General features: G+C 41.4%; 1 protein-coding gene across 1 annotated transcript in view; it reads left to right on the top strand.

The window, feature by feature from the left end:
- Positions 1-16,446, top strand: part of CTNNA1 (catenin alpha 1) — an 80,400-nt gene extending 63,954 nt beyond the window's left edge. The window contains exons 12-18 of the mRNA XM_073649567.1: positions 985-1,185; positions 3,105-3,256; positions 3,916-4,026; positions 6,109-6,290; positions 10,121-10,226; positions 10,850-10,984; positions 14,871-16,446. Coding sequence (XP_073505668.1) covers positions 985-1,185; positions 3,105-3,256; positions 3,916-4,026; positions 6,109-6,290; positions 10,121-10,226; positions 10,850-10,984; positions 14,871-15,158 — 1,175 coding nt within the window. The 3' untranslated portion in view covers positions 15,159-16,446. The remainder of the gene's footprint in view (positions 1-984; positions 1,186-3,104; positions 3,257-3,915; positions 4,027-6,108; positions 6,291-10,120; positions 10,227-10,849; positions 10,985-14,870) is intronic.
- Positions 16,447-26,613: the final 10,167 nt, after the last annotated feature.

Raw genomic sequence — 26,613 nt, 5'->3', positions numbered from 1 at the left:
TCTTAAATGTTTTAAAATATGCGAAGTCCTTGGGTGTGATATACATTCCTTCCAGATGAATGTGTGATATACATTCCTTCCATATTCTGATGGTGGTCTGTTATGTCTGGTGATGGTCAGATGTAAACACTGACTAGACCTGCACTGAGCACCTCCATTCAGTGGGTAACTGCAGCTGCTGAGTACTGCAGAACAGCTCCTATTTAATGCAGCTGTGCAGCTCTGTTCAATGTTTATATCTGATCGTCACCAGAGCTAATAACCGCTAATCAGTGGGGCTACTGGGTGTTAGACCCCAACCAATTATAAGGATAGGTTATCATTATCATATGCCAGGACAACCCCTTAAACAATCGTGTTTCCTCCATGATTCCCTGTCACATAGTTTGGGGCCAGACTGTGTCTAGTGTTGAGCTCTGGAGAAAGTTAAATGGACTTGTTGCTTTATTTGCATTACTCACTTCCCCTATGTCTTTCTCTAAATATTTCCCATTTAACTGAGAAACAAACAAACTGAGGACGGTACTAGTGGATGGAGCATTTTTTCCTAGTATTTTGACGTTTGCTTCTTTATATTGAGGACTTATGCACTGTTTTACATGAATTTGTTATTCTACAGTACTGGCAAGTTGTCTTAGCCATATTTTTTTTACTTCATGGAAATAGAATTAAAAGAAATACAATTAACCTTCAGCCACTGCTTGAACATCTTCTAAAATCCTCGGTACCTGGGTGCATTCACTAATTCCGTTGAGCTGCTTTACATGTACCATTTCTATTTTCCACCCTGCTTTGTAACAGTATTCGGGGGCATATTCTAAGAGAAGATAACTTGGTACAACACACATGCTTTAATTTATTAATATTGGTATAATTATTACCTATTCACTTCAGGCCTGGCATGTGAAAAGAAGGTCGTATTGTTTAAAGTAAGTAAATTTGAAATATGTTCATTTTTTTTGGTATTTTTTTTATTTATTGCAGAAAATCATATTTTGGAAGATGTCAATAAATGTGTCATAGCTCTTCAGGAAAAAGATGTTGATGGGCTGGATCGTACAGCGGGTGCAATACGTGGGCGTGCAGCTAGAGTCATTTACGTTGTTACCTCGGAGATGGATAATTATGAACCTGGAATCTATACAGAAAAAGTACTGGAAGCGACCAAACTTTTGTCAAATACAGGTATATCTAAGAGCATGTATGTTTTCTGAAGAAAAAAAAAAGTTTTTAAAATAAAATGTGTTAATATGTGGTAGACTCTGTAATACCCCTGATTAGTGGGAATATAAGTACAGAAACCTCCAGCCATCACTCCCGACTTGTTGGAAATTGGCTGCTCAGGAGGCAGTAGCGCTCGCTTCCTGCATGAGTTCTTGTCCTTAGACCTTCTGTTGGTGTCTTGACCAGACATGAGCGGATCCTTTGCAATTCAAATTCACTGGCTTTGCTGTATTTTCCCCAACAATCAGATTTTCAGCAAATAAATTTGTCATGAAACGCAATACTGCATAGCTTCTAATTACCCAGAAAATGTGTCCAAGGGCTCGTGCACACGACCTACTATATGGGACAAGAGCGATCTGTGGTTTTCACGGACAGCACTTGTACACATGATATTCTGTGGGGCTTTGCACATGTCCGATTTTTGTTTTCCTCGGACCAAGTGGTCTGAGGGAAAACTTTGGAGACATAACTGATTTTGATTCAAGTATCAGAACAAAATTGGTAATGTAAGGCTATGGGTCCATGAAAAACATCTGAGTATGGTCCGATTTTCACAGACTAACAGAATGGAGAGGGTGGAGAAAGAGACTTGTTTTTGTCTTTTTTTTCCCTCCACATAAAACATGCAGCAATATCATGCAGTATTGTCTTGGGGTGTACAGTTGTTAAATTGGACATTTAAAGAAAAAACTATAATGTGCCCTTTCTTTAAAAGATTTATAAAAATAAAAAAAAAATAACACCCCTGGGCTGTTAGAGACTGGGCAAGAAAAACTAGGTAAGGTCATGTTCCAACAGCAACTGTCGGCAACAGGCCGCTGCTGTATTTGGGTGGTGTGTGCGGGTTGGGTTGATCATCATACTAATATAACATGAAAGTGTACAAAAAAAAGTATATGTATTCTATTACAAGACACACCTTGTGAGGTGGACGACAGTTGTGTTTAAATGTATGAATTATGGAGATTTTTCTTTTGACTTAAAAAACCATTACGGCTCACCCGTCTCACAATCCAGAAAGCATACTTTCTGTGAGAAACTATCCTTGGTTTCAGGATTTTTCTTTAGTAGCCAATTTTGGACACTGTATGAAAATGCCCTTTTGTGCACTGGTGTTACGGTACTGTTACTGTAGTATATCACAAATCAGTCAATGCAGGGGCACACTGACTATACAGGTCCAGCACCTCCCTATATCAGTTGAATCTTTAGATTATTATTCATAGACCGAGACTAAGGCCACATTCACGCGCTCAGTATTTGGTCAGTATTTTACATCAGTATTTGTAAGTCAAAACCAGGAGTGGGTGAGAAATACAGAAGTGGTGACGTGTTTCTATTAGACTTTTTTCTTTTGACTGTCCAACTCCTGATTTTGGCTTACAAATACTGATGTAAATACTGACCAAATACTGAATGTGCGAACGTGGCCTAACCCTCCCATTTACAATGTTTTTCAGCACTGCAGTAGTACACCTCAGATTAGATGAAGACTTTTTATTCGTGTGTGTAATGAGCTGTGCACTGTGACCTCTTATCCCTACACTGTAATATCCTAAATTGGTGCTCTTTGGCCAGCCTTCATCCTTTATACTGGTTGCCATTGCCCCTTATTTGCTGGCCTAGTCCATCTGTTGCAAGGCATTATGGGGGAGCCTGCCTGGCCACACCTGATATTATTAGCCCACGCTCTCGAGTCTTCAGCAGTGTGTGATTTCCGCTTCGGGGACCTGCAAATTTGAGGAAATTCACCTTCTTGGATTGATCCACTCCTTTCTAGTCCTGACCTAAGCACTAATTTAGATTTCTGATGGGAGTGTGCAGACTTTGACAGTATGGTTGTACCACATATGTTAACCACACAATCTATTTTTCAGTCATGCCACGATTCACAGAGCAAGTTGAAGCAGCAGTTGAAGCTCTGAGTGGAGACTCCAATCTGCCAATGGATGAAAATGAATTTATTGATGCATCTCGATTGGTGTATGATGGGATTCGTGATATCCGGAAGGCAGTGCTGATGATAAGAGTAGGTTGTACATGGATTATTCTACATATTACATTACATTTGGAAGAGAGACCAGATATGGCAGAAAAAATAACAGATTGAAATTTGCAAATGCAGTGCATTGTGTAGATTGGAAGTGGCCAGACCTTTTCAGTATGGGAACTGCTTATTGTTTAACCTGAGAGTGACCTACCATGGGACTAGGGATGTGTATGTGTAGTGCCACGAGGATGGTGCTAGAATATTTTCTACACGCTTTTTCCCGATGGCCTCACAATAGCAACAACAGCTACTCGGGTACTTGACAGCCATGCTTTCCTCATTCTTGGTACATGACAGTGCTGCTCCTTCATGTATTCGATGTCGGGTAGCGCTTGCGGCTCCATTAGTAAGTCTCTATATCATCTGCCAGCGAACCTTTCACTAGAAATAAGGCACTAGGGACACTGAAATATGGAGGCCGGTCTCCAGCAGCAGAACAGCCTAATGGCCTAACATATTAACATCTGCTAGTCCCTGACCAGTCTACTGGTTGCTGTTTGGCCACCACTGATGGAGTTTATGAAATGAATGAAAAAAATACTCGTAAATGGCCATTTCTTCTTACATCTGAAGTTTACTTTCTACACAAGTAAGTAAATGATTGTAGATTTTGTTTTCACTTCACATCAATTTTTCAGACTCCGGAAGAGCTGGATGATTCCGATTTTGAGACTGAAGACTTTGATGTAAGAAGCCGAACCAGCGTCCAGACCGAAGATGATCAACTTATTGCTGGACAAAGTGCAAGAGTGAGTTGTATTAGTGTTGTCAAAATTAGCTTTCATCCGCTTCTCTTATGTATCTATAGTCCACTCTCCTTGATCTGGTACTACTATAAATTAACAGACATAAAATAGTTAATTGTTAAAGGCATCCTGCAGCTTCTGACTTTTTCCTGTGTTTCCAACTGATGTTTGGCACAAAGGATTTGTGTGCTTTTTTAGAAGGTTTAAAGGGGTTTAAAGGGGTTGCTTGCCTGCTGGGGAAGTTTTTTTTTAAACTTTGATTCATGTATTTGAGACTAGAAATCTTTTAAAAAATCGTGCACCATTCACCTTCTATAGCCTCCATGTTGTGCTGTGTAACTGAATGAGTTAACTGACAATCCATCACACAGCCTGCCATAATGGTCTGACAGGGAGTTTGCAACTCTTACATCTGTCTTTTTCTGAGCTCCCCTCAGCTGATTTATGACCAAATCAAAGGTAGAATGTGCAGGGAAGCAAAGCCTGTAAAACCCAAACAGTACAAAATTTTTAATGAAATTCAATTGCAAAAATGATTTGTAGCCTTAAATAATTGCACTTAAGAAAAATAAAATCCCCAGGGTGAACAACTTTTCGACTTTTTGTAAACAATATATATGCCCAATGGCGAAGTTGGAGTCCGATGGGCCCCAGTGGGGCATAGGAGGGGTGGGGGGGGTTTCTGTGCCGCAATTCATTTCAGCTGAATGTGAAATGAATTGTCCTCTACTTAACCCCAGCTTTTGGGGGAAGTAGAGGAGTTTGTCCCTTTTGGGTTGTTTACAAGTTCCTCTAAAGTTCTCCTTGTTAGGGCAGGTGCAGGCGACCGTTTTCTCCACATCCGAGAAAATAGGTCTGATTATGCTAATCACACTCTGATCATACACTGGTCTTAGTGTGATCCAATTTTTTTCGGAGGTGGATAGAAAAAAACAGCTTCTCCGCCTTTTCTATAATGTAAATCTGTAAAAAATTGGACCACACTGGGATGTCATCCGAGTGCAGTCTAATTTTTTTTTTTTTTTACCACGGCCTCTTAGAATTTAATGGACGAGTACCATCCGATTCTCAGAGGCAAATCGCACATGCTGTGATTTTTTTTTTTCCCCCTCAGTCGAGGAAAAAATTCAACATTTTCACAACCCCATAGAATAACATGGGACCGAATGCTATCCGTCAAAACGACTAAACTATATAATTCGTCCAAGTTTTACAGTCAGCACCTGCCCTTAAAGTGGTGTACAATATAAAATTGTTGAAAAAATAATAATTATCCATTCTGTGTCCCATCAGGAGCTTAGTGGACTATAAATATAGTGTGAATATCCTTCCTTTTGCGGGTGTATAGAGGGAACCTTGGATTTTTAGCTTTGTTCCTTTGTAGCCATTGAGCTCTAGGTTTTAGTGCACTAATAGAAGATCTCAGAAGATTGACATGTAGGTGAAATGATTACTTACAGGTTTCCCCCATTATTAGTATGAATAATATTTCATATAGGTGTCTGAATTGCTGAATACTGTGTATTTAGCTTTTATAAATGATTGCAGAGTTGAGTTAAAGCTGTTGTCCACTACTAGGACAACCCCCTTCTTAAACTAAATATTGGGCCCCAATAAAAAAATAAAACCTATACTCCCTTCCCGTTCTGGCGCTGTTCCAGTGGTGTCAGCACTCGCGGTCCCGGGGCTGTGATACGGTGGAATGACACATGATGACCGGTGCACAATCAGCGGTGGTGTCACTGTCCCCCGCCTTCAGACAAACTGAACATGAAGAGGAAATCTGGGACCATTTGCAGCCCTGGCTTCCTCTTCATCTTCAGTTTGTCCGAAGCCGGGGACAGTGACACCACCGCTGATTGGGCGCTGGGCATCATGTGTCATTCCACCGTATCACAGCCCCGCGACCGCGAGAGCAGACACCGCTGGAATGGAGCCGACACGGCAAGCGAGTATAGGTTTTTTATTATATTTTATCGGGACCGAACATTTAGTTTAAGAAGGGCGTTCTCCTAGTAGTGGACAACCCCTTTAAGTTATGCTAAAAAGCATTTTTTTTTATATATATATATATATATAATTTAGGCAATTATGGCTCAACTGCCACAAGAACAAAAAGCTAAGATTGCTGAACAGGTCGCAAGCTTCCAAGAAGAGAAAAGTAAACTTGATGCTGAAGTATCAAAATGGGATGACAATGGAAATGATATTATTGTTCTGGCCAAGCAGATGTGTATGATAATGATGGAGATGACTGATTTTACCAGGTAAGTCATATTCAACAGGAAAACATTCCCATATTCACTTGTATAAATTTATTAATAAAGAATAGTAATAAACTGAAGTGAATGAACATGTCACACACTGGGTATCTATGAACCCCCTTCAGACTTGCCCTGTTTTTTGTTTTTTCCCTTCCCTTCTTCAAAGTGCTATAAGTTTTTTATTTTTCCGATCACATAGATGTATGAGGCCTTATTTTAGTGGGACAAATAGTACTTTTAAATAACAGTACTCACTCTGCCATTCAATGTACAAAACATCCAAGTGCAGTAAAATTCCGGGCAAATAAAAAGCAATCCTGTAAAGTTTTTTTTGGGTGGTGGGATTTGTTTTACGGCATTCATTAAGTGGTAAAAATGACCACTCAGCCTCAGAGCTCACTCCATACACCCGCTCCCGACTTTCTCCATATATGAACGGCACATATGCAGAAGATGTTATTATGGTTCTTTACTCATTCATACAACGTGTTTTGAAGTCAGGTTGACTTTTTCATGAGGTATAGTATGTTATACAGAACCACCTCCCTTATATAGGGGAGGGAAGAAACTTCTACACAGCTTAAAACAATTAATAATTAAGATTAATTAATAATTAAAACCAAGTCATATACGTAAAAGATGCAACAAAGAACCATTTGTTGTATATAAAGGTGAATTATTTTTTTATTTTCTCTTTTTGCTGCAGTTGCATTAGAATTGTAACAATTTTGCGGCAAGTGTGGCAAAAAAGTCATGGCCACAAAGTGAATGCAGCTTTAGACTGTGTGCCCACTATGCTTTTTTTAAGCGTTTCCGCAGCGGCAGTTCCGCTGCAGAAACGCTTAAAAAATGCTTGGTAGAAGGCCTGCCATGTTCCCCAATGATAATCCACATGTTCTGTGCCCATGCTGCGGAAATTTCCGCTGCAGATTATCATTGCGGAAAAATACGCAGCACTATCAATTATTTTGCGGAAGCGCTGCGTTTTCACCGCCATTGACTTACATTGGAACGCATGGAATCCGCATCACTGCATCTGTACATGCGGATTCCATGCGTTTCAATGTGCGGATGGTACCCGGGTTTGGAGAAGAGGAGACTCTCCTCCGGATCCGGGTACCATAGAACCTGTAAAAAAAAGAATAAAATAAAAAATAAATATTATATTTACCTTCTGATGGCCCCCTGTAACGGGTCTGGGAGGCGGAACCTCTGAGCTACTATACAAGGGGGCAGCCCTTGTAAGGGAGCGGGTGGCAGTCTCTGGATGAACGGACAGGGAGATACGGCAAGTGATCAGGGCAGTCTCTGGGTAAAGGGTAGGTACGACCTGTGATGGCAGAGCCTCCGGGTAGGCTAGCAGGCAGATGGTAGATGTGTGCTCCCAGGTGAGCAAGCGAGAGTCTCTGGAATAACAGGTGGTCACGGCACGTGACGGAGGAACCTCCGGGCTGGCAAGCAGGCAGGTAACGGAGAAGCGCTCCCAGGTGAGCGGGCAAGAGTCTCTGAAGTAGCTGATGGTCACAGCACGTGACAACGGAGCCTCCGGGCTGGCAAGCAGGCAGGTAACGGAGAAGCGCTCCCAGGTGAGCGGACAAGAGTCTGAAGTAGCTGATGGTCACAGCACGTGACAACGGAGCCTCCGGGCTGGCAAGCAGGCAGGTAACGGAGAAGCGCTCCCAGGTGAGCGGGCAAGCTGGTCCATAGACAGACTGACCGGAGTTGTAAGGCAGACCGTCGGACCTCAGGAAAGTAGGCAGGTAGCTGATGTGCGCTCCCAGGTGAGCGGGCAGGCTGGTCCTTTAGACAGACTGACAGGAGTAGTAAGGCAGACCGTCGGACCTCAGACTGGCAGACAGGTAACAAGTGTTCAGGCAGGAATCAGGCAAGAAACTGGCAGGAAACTGGCAGGTAACTGGCAACGGGACCTGAGGGCTGAAGCACAGGTGAGACACAGGTGCAAACAACATTGCTCGGGCACCTCCATTTTGGAGGAGGTGCCTTATATATGATGAAGTCCTCCGGCCATTGGCCGGGGACTCCTTAGGGCGGCGCGCGCGGCCCCTTTAAGAGGAGGGGAGCGCGCGCGCCCTAAGCACAGGGGCCGGGAAGGAGCGCGCGCTGAGAGCAGAGCGGGAGGAGGACGCCGGGAAGGAGCGCGCGCTGACAGCAGAGCGGGGAGAGGACGCCGGGAAGGAGCGCGCGCTGACAGCAGAGCGGGGAGAGGACGCCGGGCACGGAGCAGAGCGGTGAGGGGAGCAGCGTCCCTGCCTAGCAGAGGGCAGGGACGCCAGCGCTACACCCCCGGTGTCCTTGTCTCTGCTTGCCAGCTGCTCACGGTAGACTAAAGGACCTGCGCTGACGTCATTTAGTCATGTGAGGGGTCACGCGACCGCTGACGTCGGCAGGTCCTTAAATCTACCGCGAGCTGCGGCAAACCAGGACGCATCGGATAAAGACACCGGGGACCATCAGAAGGTAAGTATATATTTATTTTTTATTTTTTTACCATTCTTTCGGTCACACTATATAAATCTATGCCGTTTGCATGGATTTATATAGTGTGACCAAGTTGTCAAGCACTTTCCAAGTGATGTTAAAATCGCTTGGAAAGCGCTTGTCAACCCGCATGCGGAAATGCATGTGAAGAACGCTTCACATCCGCTTGTCTCTGGCAGGAAAAATGCATGTAAAATCCTCATGTACAATCCGCATGCGTTTTTTCTGCCAGGGAGATGCAGAAACGCTCAGGAAAAAGTCCGGAGCATCTCTGCATCGTGGGCACATAACCTTAGGCTATGTTCACATGTTGCGTTTTGGCTGTGTTTTTTTTAATGCAAATTAAAAGCTGCTTTTTACAGTACCAGCAAAAGCTATGAGATTTCAGAAACCCCATGCACACACATTGGGTTTTTTTCATGACGGAATTATAAAACTGCTGCTTTTCTTTTTAAACTGCAAGCACATCACTTTTCAGAGTTTTTTCCCCCTTTAGAAATCAATGAGTAGGTGCGAAAACAGCAAAAAACTTTGCCATCAGTTTTTGCTTTGTTTTCAGTGAATAAAAGCAGGTGCAGAATTATGTGAACCCCATTTATTTTTGTGATTTTTTCTTTTAACTTTACACCAAAATTTCTTGGTCTTCTCACTTGAGAATGTCAGTTAGGATTAGTACACTTTAATTAAATTAGTGACATGTATTAAAGTAAACAATTGTCTGAGCAATTCCATGGCCGACAAAAATGTAAAACTAAACAATGCCTCACCAATGTGTAAAACTAAACAATGCCTGACCAATGTGTGAAATTGAACAATGCCTGACAAACTCAATGGCCGACCAATGTGTAAAAGTAAACAGTGTCCACCTTATAAAATGCACTGTCAATGTCTTAGGTAAACTATTCCTGACCAATTCAACTCTCCCCCCACCTTGCCTCCCCCCTGCTGTTGTTACATTTGTAATTTTGTATTTTTTCATGAACTTTTTTGTTCAGAATAGTCAATATTTTTTCAGATATAAAAATCTTTTTCCACTAAGTAATTTTCCAAAAAATGTTTTATGGTTTCACATATGTCTTGCATTGGTTCCCTAACACCTTGCATTGTTCATATTTGTGTGGTGGAAGCAAAGCTGAATTTTGGGATCCTGAAAAATGCAGCAGAAAAGTCAACTAAACATGCGTTTTGTCTGCAGCTTTTTTACTGCAAAGAGATCAGGATTTGGCTGCAGACCTGTACTATTAAAGAAAAACAAGCTCATTAAAATTTGCACTGTGTGAACCTGCCATATATGCTTTAATGTTGCATTCTGTTTCTTTTTTTTTGTTTTACAGAGGAAAGGGACCACTTAAAAATACTTCTGATGTAATTAGTGCAGCAAAGAAGATTGCAGAAGCCGGGTCCCGTATGGACAAACTGGGGCGTACTATAGCTGATCATGTAAGTATTAATAATTACGATTTAAAACCCATATTTTCAAGGCAGCTTCCACATTTCCATTATACATCCATATTTATCATCTGTACACATGTGCAGATTCACTAACTGTAGTTTAGTAATCAAGCTGCCTTCTGTTAGATTATTGCTGTGCTTTAGGAGCGCAGAAATGGAGGTTGCTTTTCCAGCCATCTGGAAACTGACAGTGCAAAGGCAAAAAAAATATAGGGGCCGATTCATAAAAACTTTTACTTAGGTATTCTAGTTTAAAAAGCTTAGAATAGTCGCACAATTTTTAGCCCAACTGGCAATCTCACGCCATTTTCACCCAGCTCCAACAAAATGGGAAGAGCTGGGATGAGAGCAGAGCCACCACCAGTTGTCAAGTTCATGACAAGCTGTAGCAGGGGCTAGATTAGGATTTATGGCGAGGCGTGCACAGAGGGGTGCGTGCACAGAGGGGTACGCCACTCGTCCACTGCTGCTGATTCATATGCCTCTCCATGAGTCAGAAGTTCCCGACTCCAGCCCGTCTCCTCATCTAGATGATGTAATGGGCACATAGACTGTATATCTGTTTGCTATGTATTCAATGTGCTCTCCTAAACATTCATTTTATTTCCCAGTGTCCTGATTCAGCTTGTAAGCAGGATCTTTTGGCATATCTTCAGCGCATCGCTCTATACTGTCACCAGCTAAACATTTGCAGTAAAGTTAAAGCTGAAGTTCAGAATCTTGGGGGTGAATTGGTTGTCTCTGGAGTAAGTAAATTGTGTTGTTTTTTTTTTTTTTTCAAGTTATTATATTAACATTTTTTTTTCTTACAAAAAGTTGAATGGTTAGCAAAGTTTGCAGTGTATATAAGTAATTATATACACATGTTCTGATAGTAGGCCATATTTAGTTTGTGTTTTTTTTTCTGCCAATAAAGTGCATGTTACATGTGCTTTTTTGTTTGTACCAACCTTTACCTCTTGCAGGGGTGCTACCTTCTTTGCCAAACATTTAAAAGCTGCAATGATATACATTTTTTTAACCCCTTCTGGGCATCGGCTGAGAATGTATGGTGCAGGGCTATGGAGCAGACTCAGGAGCTGAATCCTCGCAATACCCAGCGAATACCAGCTGTGTGCCTGTAAAAGCAGCGACCAGAGCCAAATTGCTTAAAGCGTAACCATCAATTTTAATTCCTATTGCATAAATGAATAGTACACGTGAAATTAAAAAGCTTTGTAATATACAGTGCCTACAAGTAGTATTCAACCCCCTGCAGATTTAGCTGGTTGACACATGCGGAATTAACTTGGCATTGTGACATTTGTACTGTAGATCAGCCTGGAAGTGGGAAATGCACTGCAGCAAATTTTGTTTTTGTTGTTTTTTTTTTGTTTTTTTTAAAACGTTAAAAGTTAATTCAGAGTGTCATTTATTATTCAACCCCTCAAACCACAAGAATTCTGTTTGGTCCCCCTAAAGTATTAAGAAGTAGTTCAGGCACCAAGAATAATGAGCTTCACATGTGTGGATTAAAGATCTCTTTTGCCAGCCTTTTCTGACTATTTAAGACCCTCCCCAAACTTGTGAACAGCACTCAGACATGGTCAACATGGGAAAGACAAAGGAGCATTCCAAGGCCATCAGAGACAAGATCGTGGAGGGTCACAAGGCTGGCAAGGGGTACAAAACCCTTTCCAAGGAGTTGGGCCTACCTGTCTCCACTGTTGGGAGCATCATCCGTAAGTGGAAGGCTTATGGAACTGCTGTTGGCCTTCCACGGCCTGGACAGCCTTTGAAAGTGTCCTCCCGTGCCGAGGCCAGGCTTGTCCGAAGAGTCAAGGCTAACCCAAGGACAAGAAGGAAGGAGCTCCGGGAAGATCTCATGGCAGTGGGGACATTGGTTTCAGTCAATACCATAAGTAACGTACTCCACCGCAATGGTCTCCGTTCCAGACGAGCCCGTAAGGTACCTTTACTATCAAAGCGTCATGTCAAGGCTCGTCTACAGTTTGCTCATGATCACTTGGAGGACTCTGAGACAGACTGGTTCAAGGTTCTATGGTCTGATGAGACCAAGATCGAGATCTTTGGTGCCAACCACACACGTGACGTTTGGAGACTGGATGGCACTGCATACGACCCCAAGAATACCATCCCTACAGTCAAGCATGGTGGTGGCAGCATCATGCTGTGGGGCTGTTTCTCAGCCAAGGGGCCTGGCCATCTGGTTCGCATCCATGGAAAGATGGATAGCACGGCCTACCTGGAGATTTTGGCCAAGAACCTCCGCTCTTCCATCAAGGATCTTAAGATGGGTCGTAATTTCATTTTCCAACAAGACAACGACCCAAAGCACACAGCCAAGAAAACCAAGGCCTGGTTCAAGAGGGAAAAAGTCAAGGTGTTGGAGTGGCCTAGTCAGTCTCCTGACCTTAACCCAATTGAAAACTTGTGGAAGGAGCTCAAGAATAAAGTCCACATGAGACACCCAAAGAACCTAGATAACTTGGAGAAGATCTGCATGGAGGAGTGGGCCAAGATAACTCCACAGACCTGTGCCGGCCTGATCAGGTCTTATAAAAGACGATTATTAGCTGTAATTGCAAACAAGGGTTATTCCACAAAATATTAAACACAGGGGTTGTATAATAATTGACCCACACTTTTATGTTTAAAATTTAATGAAATTCAACTGAGCAACATAACTTTTTGGTTTGTAAGATTTATGCTTCTGTTCATAAAACCTACTCTCGTTTGCAGTTTGAAGGCTCTAACTTATTTGCATCTTATCAAACCAGCTAAATCTGCAGGGGGTTGAATACTACTTGTAGGCACTGTATCTTATCCGAGAGATCTGCTTCCTTCTGAATTGATCTTTCAATTTAATTCTCAATTCCGGTGTAAAATCTGAAGACATTACTGAGATCGATGGTGCTGCTGATAGATTATTAAATAGCTGTGGCAGCAATATTCAAGGCGCGAGGTCCCGTGGGCACGCCATATTGGGCACCCATCACTGTCTCACAGTTGTATTCAGGTATACAGAACAAGTGATCAGAAGAGGAAAAAAAAAGTTTTGAAATGTATATTAAAAAAAACTTTAAAAATTCAAATTACTCCACTTTATTCTCATTAAAATGGACATGAAATAAATATTCGTTATTGCTGCATCTGTAGAAGTCTATCAAAATATAAAATTATTTAACCCATACTAAACATAAAGCAAAAACAAACTATTTAAATACCAGACCACAAAAAATGGAATAAACAGCAATGAAAACATCTTATGTACCTTGAAAAACAAGCCTCCACACAGCTCATTGAACAGAAAAATAAACGTTATGGGACCCAGAAAATGGCAACACAAATCAATATCTTTTTTTCAGATTTATTTTTTTCTCCCACTAATATAATGTTAAAAAAATGCTGTAATTGTACTCACCTGAAAAATCATTTTGCCGGGTCGTTTTTACTACACAATGAACAGCGTTACAGCAAAATCCAAAAACAATGGTGGAGTTGTTTTTATTTTCTTTTGCATCTCTAATGCAATTGGATTTTTTTCTGTTTTTTTTTTGTACATTGTACAGTAAAATAAATACTGCCATTTAGCCACTTCACGACATGGTCAATTTCCATTTTTGCATTTTTTTTTGTTTTTTCCTCGCCTTCTTCCCAGAGCCATAACTTTTATTTTTATGTCCACATAGATATGAGGGCTTGTCTTTTTGTGGGACAAGCTGTACTTTTGAATTAAACCATTCTTTTTATCACATCGTGTATTGGAAAATGGGGTAAAATGTCAACATGGTAAGAACTTGTGAAATTTTTTTTTTTTTTCTCTTCACTGTTCTTATCAGTCCTTTTAGGGGGCTTGAAGCTGCGATTGTCTGATCGCTTGTGCTGTATGCAGCGATGCTGCATATAGTAAAAGTCCTAGTCCCAGGCAGGGTTTCCCAGGCTCCATAATGGCATACAGTGGGGTCTTCATCAGGCCCCCGGCTGTCTTAGAAACCGATTGGCGACCCACGATCATGTCACAGGCGCGCCGATGGGCGCATGGAATGACTCGCCCCATACCGGCGTGTGTTAAATGCCTCTGTCAGAGTTTGACAGAGTTTGTCTAGTTAACAATCGCGGGCAGAGCTCCCCTCTACCTATGATTGTTAGAGCCATGATCTGCCAGGTATTGGGCTCCATACATCCGCTTCCAACTTGCGCTGTACAAGTATGGCTGATGTCGTGAAGGGGTTAAAACTACAACTCGTCCTCCAGGAAAACAAGCTCTTTTGTGGTTACTTATATTGATAAAAAAAAGTTATGGTTCTTGGAAGAAAGGGAACAAAAATCTAAAGTGCCAAAACCAAAATTGGCTGCAGCGAGCAGGGTAAAATGCTGCTGTATTTGGGATAGTACTGCTTTCTTAGCTGGGATTCCATCACTGACTTCCGTCACATAATGGGGCTGTTGCATCATTGCTTTGTTCTTTGGATATAGATTCTAATGATCTGTATATTGATAATGGTAATACAATTGATTTGCCTGAGATAACTGCAGTTTATCAATCTAGCACAACTGATGCAGATGTTTAGAAGTGCTTGACGATGGTGAGATGACATGACCTTTACAAACTGCTCTCACATATTTTAGGTTGATAGTGCTATGTCCCTCATTCAAGCTGCCAAGAATTTGATGAATGCTGTGGTGCAAACAGTTAAGGCATCTTACGTGGCCTCCACAAAGTACCAGAAATCTCAAGGAATGGCATCTTTAAATCTGCCTGCAGTTTCTTGGAAGATGAAAGCTCCAGAGAAAAAGCCTCTGGTTAAGAGAGAAAAACAGGACGAGACTCAAACCAAAATAAAACGTGCATCTCAGAAGAAACATGTCAATCCTGTGCAGGCGCTCAGTGAATTTAAAGTTATGGATAGCATATAAGTATATGTGACATACATGTGATATTTTGCATTGTTCACTTTTCTAACATGAGAGTTGTATCTTTATTAATCAAGCTGACAGCAGCAATACATTAGGGCAAATGTTAGATAAAAAGGATTTAAGTGACTTTCACCAAGTTTCACAACACTAACTGTTTGCATTATTAGATTGATCTCTTAGCCCCAATGAGGCTGGTGCACGTTGAAAATCTGTCAAAATACTTTTGAAAGTTTGCCCACCTGATATTGAAATATTCATCTTAATATCAGGATCATACATGTCATTCTGATGTGGATCTTCAGAGTACACCAGCCTCATCAGGTCTCAGATCTGTTTAGTAATGTGTGCTGTTTGCATTGTGAAATCTGGTGACAGATTCACTTTTAAACTGTCTTTTCTAACAGTATTTTTATAACCTTTAGATGAAACCATTGTCTACACTATTAAATGCGAAACTGAGCAAAGTCTTTATATTTTCAAGCTGTAGTGTGAGATCCAATGGTATTCTGCATTGGTTTTATCGGTGGATTGCTGAATCATTTTATAGACAACCAGTTTACTTCTCTTATATTCTCTTCTCTTATATTTCCTTGTGCTTTGGCTGATTTAATTAGATAACGGTAAATTTTTACTCTTCATATATTGGTATTTTTTTAAGTCTAACACCAAATCAGTATCCTTATTTTTCCTTTTCCTATTAGCACTGCCAAGACAATCTATAGGGTGTCATGTATCATTGGCCCTGGGGTACTTCAAAGCTTTCTGTCCTTATAATAATGGTCTCCAATATTATATTGCTGCTTTATTTGATAAGTGTGGTACATATCTGTCATTATTATCGGACCTGCGTGATACCTAGTACTGTCTCATTGGAGAAAAGCGCTAATTAGTTTTTGCTATCCTTCAAGGATGCATAGTCTCTTGATTTCTGGATAGAATGCCGTAACTGGATTTTCCTGTCAGTTGACCATTTCTGACTCTTTTTTTTTTTTCCTTTTTGGCAATGATAAGTGTAGTTTTTGAAATTAGAAAATCTAACTTCTTATAGCAAATTTCACTATTGCTAAAACTGTAAATGAACAGTTTTTAGGTTATGAAAGAATTGCCACGTAACCAACAAATTGTATTTTTAACTTTCATCTGTCGCATTCCTTTTTATAATTCTAATTTATATTGTTTGTTCAAGCACATTTCATAACTCTAAAAAAAGCTTGAAAATGTATTATAAATCAAGAAACCTGATTTCTATCCCTTAAATTTTACTACAAAATAAAGTTTTTATGATTTATGATGGGTTTGTTTGTTTTATTTGTAATTATTTAAATGTGTATTAATCTCTTGTCCAGCTACTTCGAACTGTACAGTAAATGTAGGAAACACTCCATTACTCTAAAACAGTAACAACGTTTCCACTTGTCCATAGGTGTCCATTATCTGTATTATAAACTATTACGTCACAAAACTGTCTCTTAGCCATTTCTTTTTTTTAATCAAATAATTTTTATTAAACTTTTTAAAACATAAATACATTTTTTCAACTCCCAACCCTTCCCACCGAGCTCTTCAACAACTTATTCTACATGCAATAAAAAGAAAAAAGGGATTGCTTTTATACGTATCAAATATGTTAGTCACTTTCTTTCTCTTCCCTAATTATTATAATATTCAACTTATTTAGTCATCTCGAGTCTTTCTACTAGTTATCAACTGACTGGAATCATTCTGATTATACTACATTCAGGTCTAGTCTATCTAACCAGTGCATTTATTAACTTTCTTGACCATGTTAATGTTATAGGAGCCAATCTCAGGGAGTTCAGCCATGGTGCCCACAATTTTTCAAACTTATGGGGATTCCCTCTCCTCTGGAACACATATGTCTCCAGTCAAAGCATATTATTTATTTTAGAAATATATTCCTGTATATTTAGGGGCTCAGAGTTCTTCCAGTGAAAGGCAAATAGCTTTCTAGCCTGTTACAGTAGACAATGGATAGCTATCTGATGGGTCTCCTCAGTTGGTAAGCCATTTTCACATCCCAGTAAACAATAGGGTTTGGGGGGACTATGCAGTCAAATACTCTGGAGACAAGGTCTAGAACTTATTTCGAGAATCTTCCAAGTTTAGGGCGGTTCCACATTACATGACATAAGTCCGCATCAGGGTTCCCACATCTATAGCAGTTTGAGTCCGTTTTGTAACTAAAGCTGTATAACCGTTAGGGGGTGTTATATACTCTATGGATCAGATAATATTGTGACAGTTTCTGCCCCTCACTTGTCAGCGGTATAGACTGTAGAATATCATCCCATGTATCTTCATCAATTGGACCCAGGTCTTGTTCCCATTTAGTTTTGAGATTACTGCCTCTCTCTTTAAAAAAAAAAAAAAAAAAAAAAAAAAAGAATCTGTTCCATTATACATTTATAGTGGAGTGTAGTTACTCCCCTCATCGACCCTTTCCCCACTACTGTATTCAGAAAGGCTACTCCTCTGCTTTTGAATAAGGGGTTCTCGAGTATTTTGTGTTGTAAAGGCGTGTCTTAACTGCAAATATTTGTAAATCCCTTACTTAAGGCTCCCAACTCATTTTAGAACTCTTGAAAATTTTTGAATATATTATCCTTAACTAATTGTGTGATCCTAGAAAGTCACACAATTGACTCTGCCCAAACCCCTCTAGTCTATCCAATTCTGGGTAATTAGAGTTATTCCATATGGGGGAGTATTTTGAGTACCCTACCATGCCCATCATCTCTTTAACTTTAGACCATATTTTGTGTATCCCTCTAATTGTTACTCCTACTGAATCGTAATTCTTTAATCCCGCTCCCTCCAAAGCCTCCAACCAGGCTTCTTACCGTTAGTGTGTGTCTAATCTTTCTAGCGGATGAGGATGGAAGCTCCGGACTCTCCCACCCCCTAAAATGTTGTAGCTGTAAGGAGATATAGTACACCAATGGGTCAGGATCTGCATCCCCTTTTGGTCTGTAGGGTCTCAAGTTTTATCCTTGGAACATTCTTTTTCCATATCAAGTCTCTGATAATTCTATTAACTTTATAAAATATTTGCAAAGGAAGTCATATCGGTGCATTATGCAGCAGGTACAGTAGCTGTGGCATGAGGACCATCTTAACCCCTTTACCCCCGAGGGTGGTTTGCACATTAATGACCGGGCCAATATTTACAAATCTGACCACTGTCACTTTGAGGTAATACCTCTGCAACGCTTCAATGGACCCCGCTGATTCTGAGATTGTTTTTCGTGACATATTGTACTTCATGATAGTGGTAAAATTTCTTCACTAGCGTTTATTTGTGAAAAAATCAGAAATCTCACGAAAATTTTGAAAATTTAGCAATTTTCAAAATTTTAATTTTTATGCCCTTAAATCAGAGAAATATATCACACAAAATAGTTAATAAATAACATATTTCCCACATATCTACTTTACATCAGCACAATTTTTGAACCCCAATTATTCTTTTATTAGGGAGCTATAAGGGTTAAAAGTTGACCAGCGATTTTTCATTTTTACAACAAAATTTACAAAACCATTTTTTTTAGGGACCACATCACATTTGAAGTCACTTTGAGGGGTCTTTATGACAGAAAATACCCAAAAGTGACACCATTCTAAAAACTGCTACCCTCAAGGTGCTCAAAACCTCATTCAAGAAGTTTATTAACCCTTCAGGTGCTTCACAGGAATTTTTGGATTGGGGAAGAAAAAATTAACATTTAACTTTCTCCAATTCCTTCCACGACAGCAAGTTGCCCCCCGATCCTAATTAGGGACAGGAAACATAAGAGTTTAAATAGCCCCTCCCCTATACTATCCCCAGTGTTTTCCTGTCCCTATGGGATGAAGAGGTTCCTAGGGTAGCTGTGGGCGGCGAACGGTGCCCTATTAGCATACCTGAGCCGGGCTGCAGGGATAGAGTGCCTCTGGCCTTCCTCCCCTGTTAGCTCCCGTTCCCTCTGGACCTCCTCACTCTCCTGCGACTTCGGGTAAAGCTGAGTGGATGGTGGGCTGTAGCTCCCTAGCCTGTAGATTGATCCCCCGCCTTCCATGGCAGCGCCCAGCACGCATGCAGGACGCACCGGAAGTGCGCGGTGTTCGGTCGGCGACGTCACTTCCGGTTGCGTTCCACAGTGGAACGCATGGGACCGCGTTTTTTCCTTAAGATGGAGGAAAGCTTCCACCTGATTGGTGGGAGTCGGCGCTGTGTCTCGGTTCCTTCTATAAAAGGCCCAGATGAGAAGACACCGATAAGGTAGGACAGAAAATGTCTGTTTCTATGGAAGGTGTTGTCTCAAAGCCTGCATCTGCAGAGCCCGGCGCGAACCCAGCCGCAGTAAGTACTCCTCGGATAGGTTATTCCCCACTCTCTTGAGCAGGATCCAAAAAGTTTTAAATATATCTCCCCTTTTAATTTTAGGGAGACAAGGATCCTGCACCGAAAGTGTGTGAAAGTACTACAATACGCAAATGTGCCATTTGTAGGAAAAAGCTTACCTCAGGCCATAAGAAACCCCTGTGCCAGAGATATACGGAGAATATTGTGAAAAAGGAACAGCCGTCCCTTATTGAAGAAGTTAGAGGAATGGTCCGGCAGGAAATACAGTCCTCACTAGCTTCCTTCTCACAGTCCTTCCCGCAAGTGAGGGCTGAAGGTCCTCCCCCGGCCAAAAAGAGGAAGTATCCAGTCAGGGATACTTCAGACTCAGAAGTGAATATTTCTATGGAAGAGCTTGAAGAAGGTGACCTGAGTGCATATCAGGGAAGTGAAGAGGACAAAAAGTACTATTTTTCATCAGAAAATATGGAAGAGTTGTTATTGCAAGTGAGGGACACTATGCAGGTGGAGGAAGAGAAGAAAACCCGTACAATCCAGGATGAGATGTTTGAGGGCTTGAAGTCGAAGAAAAAGCTAGTGTTCCGGGTGCACGACAATATCCGTAGTCTCATCATGGATGAATGAGAGTTTCCGGAAAAAAGGTTTAACATTGCTGGAGAGATTCCCGCTAGATGAGAGTATGACTAAAGCATGGTCAGAGATTCCAAAAGTAGATGTTCAAGTTGCAAGGGTGGCAAAAAATACGACCCTTCCATTCGAAGACTCCTCCCAGCTAAAGGATCCAATGGAGAGGAAGATGGACAGCCTGTTGAGGAAGACATGGGGAAACATCTGCGGCTTCCCTGAGGACAAATATCACCTCGCCTTGTGTAGCACGATCCATGTTCCTCTGGTTACAGCAATTAGAGGATCATCTCTGGAAAGTTACCCCTAAGGAGGACCTTCTTGCATCTCTTCCCTTACTGCAGAAAGCCACAGGATTCTTAGCGGATGCCTCGGCAGAGTCTGTTAGAATTGCAGCAAGATCAGCAGTACTATCAAATTCCACGAGAAGGGCTTTATGGCTGAAAATGTGGAGCAGAGATAATGTGGCAAAATCAAAGCTTTGTTCCATCCCGTTTAAAGGAGAATGTTTGTTTCAGCCTTGGATGAGCTATTAGAAAAAGCTTCAGACAAGAAAAAATCTTTACCAGAGCCAAAAGTTCCAAAAACTTTAGGAAGAGGCCATTTCTTCCATCTCAGCAACAACAATTGTTTCACTGTAGAGTCAAAGGAAAATCTGGTCGCTGGTCTAACCCCAAAAGTGGAAGAGGGAAGAATATTTTTCAAAACTCAAGACAAGACAGACAATGACGCCAATATCAACAGACCGAAAGATACTGGAGATAGTGGAAACAGGAGTCAAAATCGACTTAGCTGCTTACCCACTATGAAGAGTAGAGATAAGGTCACTATTCCCGAATGTTCTTGATAAAAAAGGCATCAGGTGCCTACAGGATAATTCTCAATCTGAAACGTCTCAACCAATATGAAAAATACAGAAGGTTCAAGATGGAATCCACAATTCCACTGATTGAGGAAGACTTTGTGATGGCAACAATAGACCTGAAAGAGGCGTACTACCATGTGCCAATTCATCCTTCTTTCAGGAAGTTCCTCAGATTTGCTGTAAGTCAAAATCAAAGAATACATAATTTTCAGTTCAACGTGCTTCCCTTCGGGATTTCTTTGGCTCCCTGCGTGTTCACGAAGCTCATGGCGGAAGTGGTGGCTTTTGTAAGAAGACGGGATATCTGTATCGTCCCATATTTAGACGATTTTTTATTAATGGCTCCCTCAATCCCAATATTGGAGGAGCACCTCCAGATGACTCTTCATGCTCTAGAATCAATGGGATGGCTGATAAATCACGGATATACTTCCCTTCACCAAGAAGACCTTTTTGGGGATTCTTCTAGATTCCCAGCAGCAAGGCTTGTTTTTGCCAAGGCAAAAGCAAATTCAGCTGAGGTTGAATGTCCGTGCACTAATGAACCAGAACAAGGTCTCAATAAGATTCGCCATGTCCGTCCTGGGGACCATGACCACCTCTATTCAAGCGGTACCTTGGGCTCAAGCACATACAAGGGTTCTCCAGGGCTTCATCCTTTCCCACTGGGACAGATCTCGAAGTTCCCTCACCGGCAGGATTCATCTACCAGAGCAGATGAAAGCATCTTTAAGATGGTGGCTTTGTCCGAGAAATCTGGAGAAGGGAACAGCATCCGTTTGTATCAGTCAAGACAGACGCCAGCAAGAGGGGATGGGGAGCTGTAGTCTCCCAGGTGGTGGATCAGTCCTCGAACTTAAGAGAATTGAAAGCAATGGAAGAGACCCTTCTGGCAGCCAAGTCCCTACTCCAGAGGTCGCATGCCAGAATATACTCAGACAATATGACAACGGTAGCCCACCTGAGACATCAGGGATGCACAAGGAACAGAAACCTGCAATTAATCTCAGCAAGGATCTTTCACTGGGCAGAGCTTTATCTCCTATCCCTGTCGGCTCTGCACCTGAAGGGCTCCGACAATTATCAGGCAGATTTATTAAGAAGAAGGGACATTCATCTGGGAGAATGGAGTCTGAACTGGAAGATATTCCATATAGTTGTACAGAAATGGGGAAATCCAGAAGTGGATCTGTTCGCAAACCACGAGAACACGAAAGTAAAAACCTTTTTCTCTCTGGACCCCAAGAATCCGGCAGCGGGATAGACGTGTTTGCTCATCCTTGGAATGTCAGACTCGCGTATGCGTTTCCCCCAATTCCGTTGTTACCAAGGACTTTACAAAAAATCAGGGCCGAAAGAGTAAAAACAATCCTCCATAGCTCCGATGTAGCCCAAAAGGGCATGGTTCAGAATATTGAACAGTTTGAAGGTGGCAGATCCGTTGATTCTTCCTCAGATACACGATCTGCTGCATCAGGGTCCGATTTACCATCCGACCCCTCAAAATCTCTCCTTAGCAGCCTGGCTTCTGAAGCCACCATCCTAAAAGCCAGAGGCTTTTCAGAGGAGGTGATCTATACACTGCAGAAAAGCAGGAAGTAGGTCACAAACTCCATTTATGGAAAGATCTAGAAGACCTTCAAGCTATGGTATGACCCTCATACACTAGATCCCTTTCAGCTGGATATATCTAAGATTCTGGATTTTTTGCAAAATGGTCTGTCTAAAGGATTAAGACCAAGCACTCCTAAGGTTCAGATCTCGACCCTCAGCTCCTATTTTGATACTGATTTGTCCCAAAGCAGATGGATTAGGAGATTCATGATGGCTGCATCACGAATAAACCCGACGAGAGCAAGAAATGTTCCACGTTGGGATCTCAATACGGTTCTTAAAGGTCTTACCATGCAACCTTTTGAGCCAATATCTGAATCTCAAATGGACAAGCTGTCATGGAAAGCAGCGTTGTTGGTAGCCCTGACTACAGCTAGAAGAGTTGGGGAAATTCAAGCACTTTCCATCCGAGAGCCTTACTTTCGAGTTCTGGAAGACAGAATCATCCTCCAGTTGGAGCCTTCATTTCTTCCCAAAGTCTCATCTGAATTCCATGTCTCAGCCTATAATCCTTCCATCTTTTTGTCAGAATCCATCAAATAGCAGGGAAGAGGAGTTCCACTCACTGGATGTTAGAAGGACTATCATCTTCTACTTAAGTCAGACTGAGTCCTGGAGACGGGATCAGAGCCTATTTGTACAATATGGAGGCCCCAACAAAGGGAAAAAAATCTCCAAAAACACCCTGACAAATTGGATTAAAAAAGCGACTTGTGAGGCATTCAAAAATCAAGATTTACTTCCTCCAGAATTCTTGAAAGCTCATTCCACCAGAGCTATGTCTGTCTCCTGGGCTGAAAAGGCTAGCGCATCCGTCGAGCAGGTTTGCAGGACAGCTACATGGTCATCCGTCCATACCTTTGCTAAACATTATAGATTGGATGTAATGTCAAATAGAGACCTAGCATTTGGAAGGAAAGTCCTTCAGGCGGTTGTCCCTCCCTTAATTCATTCTTTGATATTGCTCCAGGTGGTGCTGTCGTGGAAGGGATTGGAGAAAATAAAATTAGTCTTACCGGTAATTTGGTTTCTAAGACCCTCCACAACAGCACAGGTAATTCCTGCCCTTTCTTGATTTATGAGAAAAACTCCTTAGTGTTAATAAAATATTATTGAAGCATTCATCTTGTGTGGTCATTTGAAAACACTGGGGATAGTGTAGGTGAGGGGCTGTTTAACCTTCTGTGTTTCCTGTCCCTAATTAGGATGGGGAGGCAAACTCCAGGTGGTGCTGTCGTGGAGGGTCTTAGAAACTGAATTACCGGTAAGACTAATTCTATTTTTTTCACAAATATGTTACTTTATTTTTTTATTTTTGCAGGGTTAGGGGAAAAAATGGACCTCAAAATTTGTTGTGCAAGTTCTCCTGAGCACGCAGATACCCCATACGTGGGGAAAAAAAGAAGGGAAGGAGAGCCATTTGACTTTTTGAATGAATGTAAAATTTGCTTGAATAATTAGCGGACACCATGTTGCGTTTGGAGAGCCCCTGATGTGCCTAAACAGTGGAAACCCCCCACAAGTGACACGATTTTGGAAACTAGACCTCTCAGGGAACTTATCTAGATGTGTGGTGAGCACCTTGAACCCCCAGGTGCTTCACAGATGTTTATAACTTGGAGCCGTGAAAATAAAATTTTCACATTTTTCCTACAAAACTGTTTTTCAGCCCCCAGTTTTGCATTTTCATAAGGGTAACAGGAGAAATTGCACCATGCAACTTGTGCATTCTCTCCTGAGTAAGCAGATACCCCATATGTGGGGGAAAACCACTGCTTGACCGCTCGGAAGGGAAGGAGCGCCATTTGACTTTTTGAATGTAAAATTTGCTTGAATAATTAGCGGATGTGCCCCTGATGTGTCTAAACAGTGGAAAACCCCCACAAGTGACACCATTTTTGAAACTAGACCCGTCAGGGAACTTATGCGGATGTGTGGTGAGCACCCTTAACCCCCAGGTTCTTCACAGAAGTTTATAACATGGCGCTGTGAAAATAAAAAAAATCTAACTTTTCCAAAAAAATTATCTTCTAGCCCCAAATTTTTTATTTTCACAAGGGTAGGAGGAGAAAATGGAACCTAAAAACTGTTGTGCAATTTCTCCTGAGTATGCCAATACCTCATATGTGGGGAAAATACACTGTTTGGGCACACGTCAGGGTTCAGAAGGGAAGGAGCACTGTGTGACTTTTTGAACGCAAAATTGGCTGGAATCAAGAGTGGATAACATGTCGCATTTCGAGAGCCTCTGATGTGCCTAAATAGTGGAAACCCCCCACAATTGACTCCATTTTGGAAACTCCCTCAAGGATTTTATCAAGGGGTATAGTATACATTTTGAACCTAGAGGTACGACAGAATTTGTTAACATTAGGTCATCATATTGAATAAGTTGTCATTAGTCTTGACTTGAACGCAAGTGCTTGCTACTTGAGTTTGCATTGGGTACTCATGGTATGCACCATGTATCATGTGCTCGAGTGACCTGTTCGAGTTCCCTCCCGCATGTTTCACGGTTGCTAGACACCCCAAAAAAAATATGCGGGGATCGTTCGTGCATGGCAGCAACGTTTTTTTTGGCCGCGAAGCATATGGGGCAGAGACTCGAGCATGTCACTCGAGCACCCACGATACTCAATGCATACTCGAGCATCCGATGCAAACTCAAGTAGCGAGCACTTGCGCTCAACACTAGTCGCCATATCGTCTTTTTTTTTTTTACTTTTGAAAAAAATCCTAACCCAACCCTAACCCTAGAGTTTATTTGTGGTATGAGTGATTAGACGACTTTATTCTTCGGTTCAGTGCGTTTACAGCGATACCAGATTCATATTGGGTTTTTATGATTGACAACTATCATACACTAAAAGACGTTTTTTTTGCAAAGACTAGTTTTTGCATTGCCATATTTTGAGAGCTATAATTTTACAATATTTTGGCCGACAGAGTCATGTAACGGTTTCGTTTTTTGCGGGACAAGTTGATGTTTTTATTGGTACCATGTTCGGACATGTATCATTTTTTGATCGCTTTCTATTCCGATTTTTGGGAGGCAGAATAAACAAAAAACGGCAATTCCGGAATTGTTTTTTTGGGTTCTTTTTTATGCCGTTCCGCGTGTGGTAAAATTGATAAGGCAGATTTATTCTTCGGGTCAGTACGTTTACAGCGATACCGCATTTATATAGTTTTTTATGTTTTGGCACTTTTACACAATAAAAACTTTTCTAGAAAAAAAAATTTTTTTGTATCGCTTTATTCTAAGAGCTATAGTTTTTTTATTTTTCGGCTGATGGCGCTGTATGGCAGCTTGTTTTTTGCGGGACAAGATGACTTTTTCTGCGGTACCATTTTTATGTACATTCGTCTTTTTGATCGTGTGTTATTCCATTTTTTTGTTTGGTGGTATGATGATAAAGCATTGTTTTTTGCTTAGTTTTTTTTTTTTTTTTTTTACCGTGTTCACTAAAGGGGTTAACTAGTGGGACAGTTTTATAGATCAGGTCGTTTCGGACACGGTGATACCAAATATGTGTACTTTTATTGGTTTATTTTTTTTTTTCATAATAAATAAATATTATGGGTACAATATAATTTTATTTTTGGGGATTATTTTATTTTATTTTTTTTTTTATTATTATTTTTTTTTTAATTTTTTTTTTTTTTTTTCACTTTCCTACCCTTTTTTTTTTTTACTTTTACACATTGTCCCACTATGGGACTTTCACTTTTTGCAGTCTTATCGGCTGTATAGCATAGAGAGCAGCAGCGGGGAGACATTACTTTGGTCATGTACTGCGCATCATGACAACATCCGGGAGCCGCCGCAGACATCACTGGAGGCCGGAGAGGATGTGAGTATCGGCGCTTACCTCCCTCCTTGCTCCCGCAATACTGTGATTAACTTCGATTGCAGCGTTGTGGGGGTTAATGTGTGGAGACACGTGCGGGACCTCCCCCTGCACGCGGGACCGCCCCCTGCACGCGGG

Source organism: Phyllobates terribilis, unplaced genomic scaffold (assembly GCF_046119375.1).
Source record: "Phyllobates terribilis strain yellow unplaced genomic scaffold, ASM4611937v1 Scaffold_10__3_contigs__length_209671492, whole genome shotgun sequence".
In the NCBI taxonomy this organism is placed as follows: domain Eukaryota; kingdom Metazoa; phylum Chordata; class Amphibia; order Anura; family Dendrobatidae; genus Phyllobates; species Phyllobates terribilis.
The sequence above is the reverse complement of the archived record's forward strand: the minus strand, read 5'-3'. Positions and strand labels throughout refer to the sequence as shown.